Source organism: Eucalyptus grandis, chromosome 1 (genome assembly GCF_016545825.1).
Source record: "Eucalyptus grandis isolate ANBG69807.140 chromosome 1, ASM1654582v1, whole genome shotgun sequence".
In the NCBI taxonomy this organism is placed as follows: Eukaryota; Viridiplantae; Streptophyta; class Magnoliopsida; order Myrtales; family Myrtaceae; genus Eucalyptus; species Eucalyptus grandis.
In genome coordinates this window covers 4,768,920-4,781,378 of record NC_052612.1, presented here as the reverse complement: position 1 = coordinate 4,781,378, position 12,459 = coordinate 4,768,920, and the positions used below count along the sequence as shown (strand labels likewise).

Below are 12,459 nucleotides of genomic sequence, written 5' to 3'. Positions count from 1 at the left end.
TGAAAGAATAGAGATGCATAGCTATCGTTTGGTGCTGCCTCTAAATTAGTAATTTACATGATGTGTTTCATGTGTCGATCTTGAGAAAGTATCGGCCGGATCCGGTCACATACTCAATCACGAAGCCATCAAAGTGGATGAGAAAGTGAGGTACATCGAAGAGCCCGTCCGGATACTAGATTGAAAAAGAACAAATTCTTAGGACTAAGAAGATTCCTCTGGTTAGGCATTATGGCGACATCATGATATGGAAGAAGCCACATGGGAAAGTGAAGATTAGATGAAGGAAAAGTACCTACTTGTTTCAAAAAGGCATGAATAACTGTCTAATTTCGAGACGAAATTCTCTAAGAAGGGGGAATTGGCATCCTAGAAATTCATAAAATCCCTAAATATGACATGAACCATGGATAGTGATGGAAGTACCGATATTGTAATTTGTAGCCTTCTAATCCATGATTTGCGATGAGATGTATCACCAAATCTTTTAATGGATGAAATTTGAAAAGGAAGACTTATCTTTGGCCATATGTATGATAAATGGGAACTTATGGATTTATACTTTCAAGTATATAGTTATCTTAATTTGCAATTTAGTGCTTTAATTAAATGTGGGGATATAATTAGTTTTAAAAAGGGGTTAAAATTGGATTTAATTAGCTTGGGTCCTAGGCCCAGAATGTTGAGCCTAAGATGGGCCACCGTGGCTGGCCATTAGAGCCATGAGGGGCCGTGGGGTGAGGAAGGGGGAAACCGGTTTTTGCATGTCCTCCCCATTTGTCCCCAGTTGATGTCCTCCCCATTTGTCCCAAGTTGATGACCAGTTGATGACCAAGGAAAGGAAGAAGAGAAGAAGAAGGGAGGAGCCGTGACCGCCGCCGTGTCCCACCCATCGTCGTGCTCGCCGTAGCTCCGATTTAGAGGAAAGTTAGATCCTTTGATCTACTCTTGCATGTTGTGTCTAGAATGTGTTATTGAATGGTGATGAATTTCGGATGTCTAGGGCGTGAAATACCGAAGTTTTAAGAGTGTTGTTTTGAAGTAGTAAACTGTTCTCGAGTAAAACAGTCTGACCCAGAATGTTGTAGTGGCTTGCATACGATGTTTGAGTCGGATTTTGGCTTGACTCTTCATGAAAGTTATAGATAACATCTTAAAGTATAACATACTAATATTTGAGGCAAAATGGCTGAGTTTTGGGGGTGAAACCCTCCTCTACGAAAAAAATGTTAAATCTGAAGCTGTTTTGTTGACCTCTTGGTGATTTATATGTTGCATGTAACTTTTACTGAGAATTTCACTTCGACCCATTCATGAAAATTGTAGGGGACATCTTGAAATATAACATATTCAAATTTTAGACAAAAAAATTGAGTATAAGTAGGTGAAATCTTCATTTTTCGGAGAGACTAGATCTGGAACCCGTTGTGCAGACTTTCAGTGGTTTTGTGGTCTGTAAAGTCAACTTCTTTTGAAAATATCATCTTGATCTCTGAAGAAAATTTGTGAAGGACATCTTGAGGATTAAAAAATATCAAAATTTAGAGAAAACCAACAAGAATAGGTAGGTGAAATCGTGGTTTTTCGGAAGGTGTTGAATCTGGAAACTTCGGTATTGAAACAGAAGATTCAACCGTCTATATTAAATCATCTAGAACGAATTTGACTTTGGTTTCTTCATGAAAAACCTACCTTAGGACCTTGGCTATAACGAAGTCAAATTTCATGAATTTCGAAGGTCGTTTTGGTATTAAGTCGGAAATATTTCAAAGTAATTTGGACGCGTTCGGATTTAGCCAGTTTCAATGCATGGGTCATATCATTTTGTGTGAAGCTCTTTCGGCAAATTGTTCTTCACGAAGTATCTTTTGTATGCAACATATTAAAATTTAATAATTTTTGAAGTTCATTTGCCTATTTAACAAAAAAAAAAAAAAAAAAAAATATTTCAAAACTGTGCAAGCTGTATTGATGGAATAGAAATGCTTTGTGATGCGTGATCTATATGAAATTGTATGAGGGTCTTTTTGGTGTAGTATTCTTATGAAATATCTGCCATTATGTCTTGACTATCATGTTCGAATTTCATAATTTTTTAAGGCCATTTGGGTATTTAATGGAAATATTTTCTAAAAACTGTGCAAGCTGGATTGTGCGAATTTCAAATGCTGAAACTTATGATTATTCTGTTTTGGATGAGCCCTATTAATTATATTGATTGAGTTGATTGAATCTGGGTGAGCATGTGATGATATTTGGCATTGCATATAGAATCAAATGCTGAATTTGACTTTCTTGCCATTACATCATGTGCCATGTTGATTGTGAGACATAAATTGGTGAATATGAATTATGATGAATGAGGAAATTGTTGAGGTGGGCGATAATGCCACAGGAGTGTCAGATGCCCGTGATGGGGTGCTGTGCTCGGTGCTTGTGATACATGCCCCGGATGTCCTCGGGAGTTTTGAGATGCCCGGAATGGTTGGGTGCCGGAAGCCTCGGAGGTTTGTGCCCAGGGAATGCCTCGTGATGCGGTTGGGATGTGAGATGCTCGAAATGTGGGGGTGCCATGCCCTAAGTGGTGTGTGTCGGAGGTTTTTCTTGCGTCTTAAGTTGGGGGTGCTTAGTGATAATGTGGGATGCAATGCGATCCCGGGAAAAGAAAGATGTGGAGATCAAATTGAAAGATAAAATGTGAAGTGAATCATGCATGGTATGGTGACATGTATGCATGGTCAGTATGATAGATGTGTATGATACATGGTTGTATGTGCACCCATGGCATGATGGTATGTGTACATGAGGCATGGTATATGCGTGGATGCTTGATGATGAGTGCATGGTTGTATGCACATATGGTATGATGACATATGCATGGTCAGCAAGGTAAAGTATGCTTGGATCATGAATGACATGTACTATGCTATAATGTGGTGACATTGTATTGTGTAATGCATTGAGTAGTTTATTGGATCTTTTACTCCGCCGAGTGGCCGTACTCCTTCGGTGACCAACATCTCGACATTGAAGACGCTCTCTCCCGATCGCACGGGGTACCTTATGGCCTCCCACTCGGACGTGGTGTAGAGTGTTCGGAGATTGATTGCATTACCATCCCCGGTCTAACGTTTGTGCGGTTCGTGTGTTGGTCATGTACGATGTGGGCTGGCCGGGGCCCAACATTGAGAGTTTTGGCGGTCCACGTTGTAGAGATGGAGTGAGTTCGGGGGATGCCGTCGCCGCCACCGCCCGACGTGCCCGAGACGTGGTGTGATGGCCGTGAGGGGTAGAGAGTCGCGTTTTTTAGAGTAGCGGACCTTTGATAGATGAAGGATGACACGATCGTTATAGGGGTCAATATATCTTTGGGATGTGGCCAAATGTAGTTAAAAGTCTCGCTTTCTTTTCTTTTTGGTTGTACCGACCGAGAAAATCCATCATGAAAATATATAAATAAAAGTGGTTCGGCCTTATCTTTTCTATGATGTGTAGTTAGCGTGTATTGCATTATGGTTACTGGGTATTGGGGGAGAGATGGTGAGACTCAATTGTGCTTCCGCCAATAAGTTCGCGCCGAGACCGTTTAAAAAAAAAAAAAAAAAACAAAATGCCTATGACCTCATACCTTCTTTTTTAGACCCTTTATAAAAGACAAGTAACGGATATCTTTTAAGAGAAAAACGGTGACATCTTTGTGGCGACCCGAATCAGTTGGGGGCCATCGAGGTGCCACAGATTAGGATCGGGATAGCCTTGATTCTACAACCACATAAAAACATGTTAATCTTGAAAAGATAAAGATAAACATCCAAGATTTAAACAACTTATCCATCCATATCATTATCACCCAGTAATGTCAAATAGAATAAAAGTTCAAAGTTCAACAAAAGTTTATAGTCAAAAGAGTCAATAACCAAAATTCAACAACCAAAAGATAAATCAAATCTACACATTGTCCCCCTTTTTGTCGACGGCAAAAAAGTGGAGAAAGATAAAAAGTTCAATGAAATCGGGGAGTGTTTGGGAATTGAACAAGCTGGAAATCCCCATCGATCGAACTGTCTCCCTCAGCTTTTGATTGTCTCCATCAAGCGCTCAACATCTTCTGCCTTGGCAGTCTCTTGAACTCCTCAATAAAGCTTGAACTTGAAGGTGAAGAGTCTCGTGCCTTCTCATGGAGAGAATATGAAGTACATTTCAATGCGGTTTGGAGGTTCTTACGTCAAACTCCATTCCATATTACTGTGCTTTTAACTCCAAAAGGAGCTCTAGAAACCTTTGAAAGTCTCAGTTTTTCGGTTTGTATGTGCTTCAGCCAAATTAATTCCGAGTGTGACATCCCAGAATTTCAACCTGTCTTCTGCGAATAAATGGGCATTTCATTGACGTGTGCATAGGGTTATTCTCAGCCGATCACTCTCGAGATAACTGTACTATCCTGCGAAACCATTAAGGAATTTTAAGAGCGGTAGACTTGAGAAACTCGATCGGGAATCGGCCAATCGTGTCCATCTTTTAAAGGCCATTGCGCATCAGCTTAAAAATCGTATGAAATTATAGATAGACTGGATCGATAGAGATGTGTGACTAATCGTGGGTGACACCATTAAATTGGAAAAAATTCTCGTCGACCAAGACTAGACCGATTTTTCTTATTGTTTTGGTACCCCGTGTCCGTAGTTGGATCTCGAGATTTTCACGACAATCGGAAGTCGCCAATGAGTTGAGTGGGTTCATAGTGGTTTGAAGAAAATCGATCACGGGTCATTTGCACTTAAAAATATCGAAAGTTACCCGGTAGTCTAGGTCATGCTAAGCGCGCCGGGTGAAATGAACCATCAATTCGAAGTCCGATTTCAGAAATTGAAGTTTTCGCCATGTCACAATAAATTCAAGAAGTGTCGACTCGTCTCGGAAGATTTTTCTCTCGACAACTAACACTTTTTGGGGAAAAGTTGTCGCGGTTTGTTTTAGTGCGAAAATGCCGGAGATGGTTTCAGTCGCAAAATTGAGATGGTTGGATGCATGGGTGAAAAATAACGATTGAGACATTGAGGCGTCAATTGATTTTTATGAGGAGTCGATCTCGGATGAATTGAGAGATTTGATGTGTAATGAATGCCTTGTTACTAGAAAATTCGTGTGCCCCCACATGGTAGTGACTTATGGACCAATTCAACTCTCTAGAAGGGGCACTGGGGATGAAAATGGACCGGTGGATGACAGCTATGTAGAGAGATAAGAGCAAGAGATATTTGTGTGGGAAAGATCAAGCTAAGGGGCCTTCACCTTCCACTCTATCCATCTCTCTCTCACCCCTCTAACCAGTTACACCACTCCTCCATCTATCCATTTTCCTAGCACGAAGCCAAGAGTAGAGAAGCCACGCTAACACACCACCGTTCCGCTCCACGACTAGCTACACCGAAGACCAAAGTCTGCGTCCTCCACTAGGCTTTGTCGAACAAAAATCAATTTCCATCTTCACCTGGTCAATCTTCGATGAAAGAAGACCACCTTTCAGCTCCGAGTCGGCGCTGCATCAGCAGCAGTTTGGCCACTCAAAGTTAGCCTCCACCAAAATCAGAACAAAGAAGTCTTCCGTGTGCCAAGTCCAAGAATTCTGCCTTCCGCCAAAGCTACCTGCTGCGGCACTGCTGAGCCGTCCACGCGTCGAAGCTCGCTTCGTATGGGCTCTCTTCATTCGGTCCAAGTCTCAAGCTGGTCGGCATTCAACGAAAGAAGACCGCCTACCAGCTACCTTCGTCCGCGAGGTCTTCCACGAGATCCGTGGTGCGTCTTCCCCGGCCAAGAATCGAAGGCACAAGTCAGTTTTCTGGCCAACGGCCCAAGTTGGGCCATTGCCCATGATTTGATTTCAGAACCGGCAGCTTCTTTGGGCCTTCTTCTTCAGCCATGAAGCTCGAAGTCTAAGTCCAGCGAAATTTCATCAACTGAAATTTGAGGCCCAATATCCGGCAAAGAAATGTGAAGCCCAGAAGTGAATTCAGTGCGAGAATTTCGCGTTGAACCTAACTTAGGTCGGCCAACAAAGAACAAACCTCGGTGGGCTGAGATTTGTTGGGCCCAAGCTTAAGGCCCGGTCCAAGCCCGCCGGTGTTGTATCTCGGGATTTTTCCCGACCCGTTTTGGGCTCCAATCGAATACGGGCTTTAAATGGATTTTTATTATTTATTTATTTACTTTTCAGAAATTAATTATTTAATTAATTATTTTTCCGAAAAATTCAACTGGGGATGGCCTAAGACTGAAATTTTGTGCCAACTGTCATGGTGCACCGCCTTATTTAATTGAGCTTCAATTTTTATGGAATTGATTTAAATTGTGAAATTTTGAGGGAATTGTCCTAAATTGTTTGTTATTGAATATTTGAATGGTAATGGCCGAAAGCATGGGGTTATAGCGCCCGGTACGTTGATGGGCTATATAGTAGGGAGAATGGTGAGGTGAGCTAACCGAGAACATTATTGCTTTGAGACCAATCGTACGATATTATTGGACATACGTGTCTTGATTGGAAGTATCACTGCGAAAACGGGCGCCTTAAAGAACGCACGTAAATGACTTATAGACAAATGTGGTTCGGTGATTAAGGAAATATCACTGGTGAAAACGATGCCTTAAAGAACTCACGATGTTGTCTATACCAGATGTCACCTCATAAAACGGCGCCTTAAAGAACGCACGGTGTCGGTGATCGGTATGTCATTGGCAAAAACGACGCCCGAGAAAAACACATGTGATTTGGCGAATGAGTACACCACTGGGAGATCATGGTATGAGTGGGAATGACCTAGAGAGGGTCTCGTGACATGAAATCGACTAGGTTGATTTGATCGATGCTTCGATCATTGATGTGATGTTTGAAATACCTATTGAACCGTACTAATATGTAGATGGAATGGAGGCCAAGGTAAGTCCTCCGACTCGTGCCGTGTTTAGGCAATCCCATATAGTGTATTGGCTTACTAATCGAGTCTTAGGGGTTGGGACTGTTGAGACGTGGTCTCATCAAGTTATTGAATAACCATTTCGGGACCCCGAGGAAGGCTGCAGGAGGAGGAACTCCGGGAAGAAAGACTTTTGAAGATGATCCAAAAGAAAGGGATCTTAGTATAACCCGGATGTGGACTGAGATCCCATCCCTTTGTAAACCCCGTCTTAGTGTAGACAGTGTGAGACAAGTATGTTGTGAATAGTATTGTAAATATACTATGAGTTGTCCGTTAATGAAGAAAGTCATGGTTGTGAATTTCAATATGAAAAATATGACCTGCTTTCCTATCCCATTGTTTTATTGTTGGGGATTTATAATTGCTTCGGCCTGCGTAATGAAAAGAAAAGGTCGGCGTGGTTAGTCACCGGGATATCGCACTTCAAATCAACCAATAGAAGGATGACGGGCGCGTTCTCGAGGATCTGGGCGTGACATCCCCTTTTTATGGTATCGCAGCTAATTCAAGATCGGGAGTGATATGAGCCGACCATGGGATAGTTTGTGTAGGAAAGGCCTTTAGAATTCATGCTGGTGCATGTACGTAGTGAGTGCTAAAATTGTTTGTTGTTTGAATCGCTCTTTTTCTAATCGGTGTTGAATCTGGATAAATTTTCATGTTTAAAGTGACACAATAAGCGATGGAAGCCGAAGACTCGAAAAGAGGGAAAGTAGGGCACGTCCGGAGATAGTATCTTACGGTTCAGGATTGAGTTCAACAAATCACGATCAAGTACTGTCAGTTATTGTTTTAATTAATCAAGTATTCCTCATACCATTTGGATGGAAGCACAAGATGGGATCACATTGAGAAGTATTTTCCACATATTTTTGTCACTGTCATTGAACCATCTGTAGAAGCAGCCATATAACTAAGTGCTAACTGTACCATTCACCCTCTCACCTGAATCTCAAAAAGAGGTCCCAAACTACGAGTAAGATCAAACAATGGTATCTCAATTTGGCTATTCCTTAATCATTATCGTTCACTTATATAACTTGATGCTTTATCCTTCATCTAAAAACCAAAAGCACCGTTTTCTATAATTAGTAATGAATTCATAGAACAAAGAAAGAAGTGATACAATTCTAGTCACCAGGTAAGTTACATGGCCAAAAGCACAATTAGATTACAAAACCATAATTGCACAAGGCTACCAAGAGCGGTGTTTTCAACCCCAACATTCAAGATAAATATCTAATCTTTTTGACCGAAAAAATTCTAACACGCTAATCTGTCAAATGCGTGTTTTTTGCCATCTTGAATGCTGACAAATTTGAACTACATTTCAGCAGTTACAGAAAGCAAATGCATATTGGAATGAAGAAAGAAAAGAATTCACCAGTGCTCTTGAAGTGGTAATCTTTAGATTGCATGGAAAGAAAACCTCCGTTATGTTAGATTTCAAGTACTTAACCTTGGTCAAGACTAGATGAATGATCCCAATGCTTTTACTTGAATAAGCTGTTCTTGTAGCATAGATTCCAGTCTGAATCACTTGAAGTTGAAGCTAGAAGACCACCTCCATCAAAGCTTATGGATTCAGCTGATTCAAATTGTTTTGACGGGAATGCATGTCTTCGACTTTCTGATCATTTTCATGCTTCTCATCCACAAATGATTTGAGCCCAAGGTATTGTTATCATTAACATTTTCAGCAGCAGCATTCTGAGTGTTTACATTATGTGCGGGACTTTATGCAACTTTAGATCAATATCGCTGCCAGTAGCATCCTCATCATCAGACACGCATTTTGCAAAATCATACTCGTCCATCTCAAAGATCCTACTAACTAAACCATCTCTCCAAGATATCCTCAAATCAGATTGTGATACATTGTCTACAATGGAATTGGAAGCCCAATATACTTTGCTATCAAGAACATTTTGAACTTGTGCCAAATCAATGGAGTTGGATGGCATTGCCAGACAATCTAACCGGAAATTTAGATTTGTTGAATCCCATGTAGACATAGAGTAGTCTGGAGATAAAGTGGCATTACTAAAAGATTGAGTCAGTAGATCTATCTCAGAATCTGTTTGATCCTTCCTTCCATGCTGAGCATTATTAACCCACGACAGGCGGAAATATCCATCTGAACTTCTTGAGTCGGAGTTTGGGGTTCGTATAACATTTCCACTACCCAGCGAGTCTGCATTTGATGGGTCATCCAGTCGATCAACATTGTAACTCAATTTCTTTCTTCCTTTAAAGAAAAAACCTTCCAAATAGGGGTCATCTCTGCTGGAGAACAAACATCACCAGTACACTGCGGAGGCTGCACACCATCAAATTCAAGGAGTCCTCTTGAAGAAGTCACCCCTCAGGATTCCTTCCCCCACTATTGCTATCCGTACCTGTCGTCGTACATGTCACATTACTCTTATTACCAGCATCTGAAGAAAAGACAGGACCAGACGAGGGTGAAGTAAGAGCACAGAGAGCAGACCCTTCCTCTTCAACCCTCTCAAATGGGCATGACTCATTCTCAGAATCATATTTATGCTCCTCATCCTCCTCATTACATGGAGACAACAACCACTGCATCGAAGCTTCGCAAGGTAAAGGTACTGGCGAGATGCTAGGTTTGTCGGCAAGCCGACTAAAACTTTCACCATCACCATTGCCGTGACTACTACTAACGCTAAAGTCCGACTCGTTCTCTCTAACGCTAAGAATCCCCCTAGGCCTGCATTTTCTTCTATCGGCGACTCCCGAAACGACATAACCAGCACCGAAACAAGGATGCGTCCCGGCCGTTCCTCCTGCCGACGCGATCGTCCCAGAGTAGTTCATCAAACCCGACCCGCATTGTATCTCCGGAGACACGGAAGCCAGGATAGGAGGAGTCTTGATTTTACTATTACTTGAGTTCTCCTCCACATTTCTATCGCCCCCGCACGGCGTCTCTACTACGCCAGATCCCTTACTAATCGGAGTAGAAGTAGCGCCGCCATTTCCAGCCGAACCAAGCTCAATCCGTTCCCGCTTCGATGCTTCGGAACCGGAAGGAAACTCGCCAGCGACATTGCCATCGGCTCCAGAAACAGGAGAGCTGCCGCTCTTCTTGCCAGTCCTGGAAGCGGCCGTTTTCGCAGATTGCCACTGGTAAAGACAAGGAGGGTTCTTCTTGAGCTTCGGCTGCTTGACTGCTCTAGGTACCTCCAAATCGGCCGCCTTCGCCGCAGCGCCGCGATTGCGCTGGTGATCGGACTTCGACGGCCTCGCCGGCGCCGACTTGGGCGTCCTCGCCGGAGCACAGGTCCGACCGGCGACGTTCCTGGTCGAAGAGGAGTGAGAGAGGAAGAACCTGAGGCAACCTCTGGGAGCTTCGATGGAGGCGGCGGTGGTGGTGGAAGAAGAAGAGGAGCAAGAGGAGGAGGCGGAGGCGGAGGCGTGGCTGCTCCGGCCGCGGCAGGCGGCGACGCCGTTGAGGTGCCGCAGCGGGCTCCGGCGGCCGGCCGGCGGGGCCGGAGCGCATCTCCGGTGGCCGGACGACGAGTACGACCCCGTTTCATGGTCGGAGAATGTAGAGAGAGAGAGAGAGGACAGAGATCTCAGTGAGGTCTGACGGGAGAGAGATTTGATTTGAAATCGTGGAGTTACTTTTTTTGGGGGACATTTTCACCCCCGACATCCTCCTGAAATTACGAAAATGCCGCACGTGGACGAGGAAAAGAAACAAACGGTTAACGGGCGAAAGAGCATTCCAATGGGAAATCGCCGCGTGTCCCGACAGTAAGTGAGCAAGTATCGAGTGCACGCAGAACATGTGAGCCCGGTCCAATGAACATTTGGATCAGGTGGACATCTGATCCAAGGGCCCAAGTAACTTAGGGGAGTGCAGCTAAGATTTTTTGTCTTTGGAAAATGACATAAATGGTTTTTCAACTATGGCTTAATATACAATGCAATTCTCGTACTTTTAATTTGTTCAACGTGATCTAAGCAGTAAATGTGCAATATTATCCATGAATTTTTTATTCATTTGATGCGAAACCTGAATTTTTCATAAATGTTTAATGTAATATCTAAACTATATAAGAATGTTCAATGTTATCTTTCTATTAATTTAAGTTCAAAGATAATATCAAATATTTTTCATATAGTTCGATCGAATATGTACAAAAAGTTAAGGATTACATTGAACATATAAAAATTTATAGATGACATTGTATATTAAGATAAAGTTTATGGTATATATGCGCATTCAATAAAAGCACGTGAATGAAGGTGAGGGAAATTTTCCCAAACCCACATTTTTACATTATTTTTTCTAGAAAAAGTATATGATCGGTCTTATATATGTCTAATGAGAGCACTTCTATGTCGTGTGAGTATTTATGTAAATAAGATTATAAGCGCCCTCTTTTGGGGGAAAAAGTTTGTAGAGAAGGGTGGGGAAAGAGAACTCCAATGTATGGTGGATCTGAGTGGGGAAAAGTATTTTATCTGTTAGACTCACCTAAATTTGTGCGATCAAACAATCACTTTTAGCTCTATGATATTACTGTAATCACTTACAATATTATAAATATCGAAATCACTTACTTTCGATCTGCTTGTTATATTGTGCATCACATTAAATATTTTCTGATAGGGTGGAGATGGAAAGCAATTGATGAGATCAAAATCACATGAATTAGACTTATGATGCTCACTCATCAAAATATTGAAATTAATCCAAATCATTTATCTAAGTTCCGCACAATTATAGCCACTCTTAGTAGAAAAACCATGGTACAAGCTAGTATTACCAGTTGAGCTAAGACAATTGTTAGAAAGTTTATTAATTAATATTCTTTTCCACAGGAATTGTTTAGAAAACAATTGAACCTGAAGTTGAATTGTCTTAGTGTCACATAATTCATGAGGCTCAACAACAATTGGTAACGTTTTCATGAAACATGAAATCCTAAGAGAGCCATGAGCTCCGATTGTGAATTTTAGTGTAACGAGAAAGAATGATACATATACATACATACATACATACATGCATACATACATACATATATATATATATATATATAAATTCTAGCATATTTTCATATCTATTTTTTCCTAAGAAGATTGCTACAGAAGAATTTAATTTACGAATTCAGGTAATGTAGTTATTTTGCCATTTTTATGCTGCATAAACAATTACATATATATCTTTACCAAATAAAAAAAACAATCACATATATACCTTTATTACCTTTACCAAAAATACAATTACATATATACTTACTTCATTGTGAGCACGTTCATTCGGGCATTTCCTTTTTCCGGTTGGAGGAGGTTCGAGTCACGCGTGCGCAATTGTGTGACTTAAGTGCGGTGTATGGATGGCTGCCCCTATGCTAGTGACGCCTCGGGTTTACGTAGCTGGCTGCCGGCTATACAACAGTCCCGGGTCATAAAAAAAAAAAAACAATTACATATATTATCAAAATCAAAC

At 41.6% G+C, this 12,459-nt stretch overlaps 1 protein-coding gene across 1 annotated transcript; it reads right to left on the bottom strand.

Annotated features, from left to right (window-relative positions):
- Window positions 1–8,695: 8,695 nt before the first annotated feature.
- On the bottom strand, window positions 8,696–12,269 carry LOC120294929. Its single transcript, XM_039316004.1, has 3 exons — window positions 12,250–12,269; window positions 9,377–10,299; window positions 8,696–9,171 (listed from the first exon to the last, which is right to left on the bottom strand). The coding sequence occupies exons 1-3, from the start codon at window positions 12,267–12,269 to the stop codon at window positions 8,696–8,698; spliced, it is 1,419 nt and encodes a 472-aa protein (XP_039171938.1).
- Window positions 12,270–12,459: the final 190 nt, after the last annotated feature.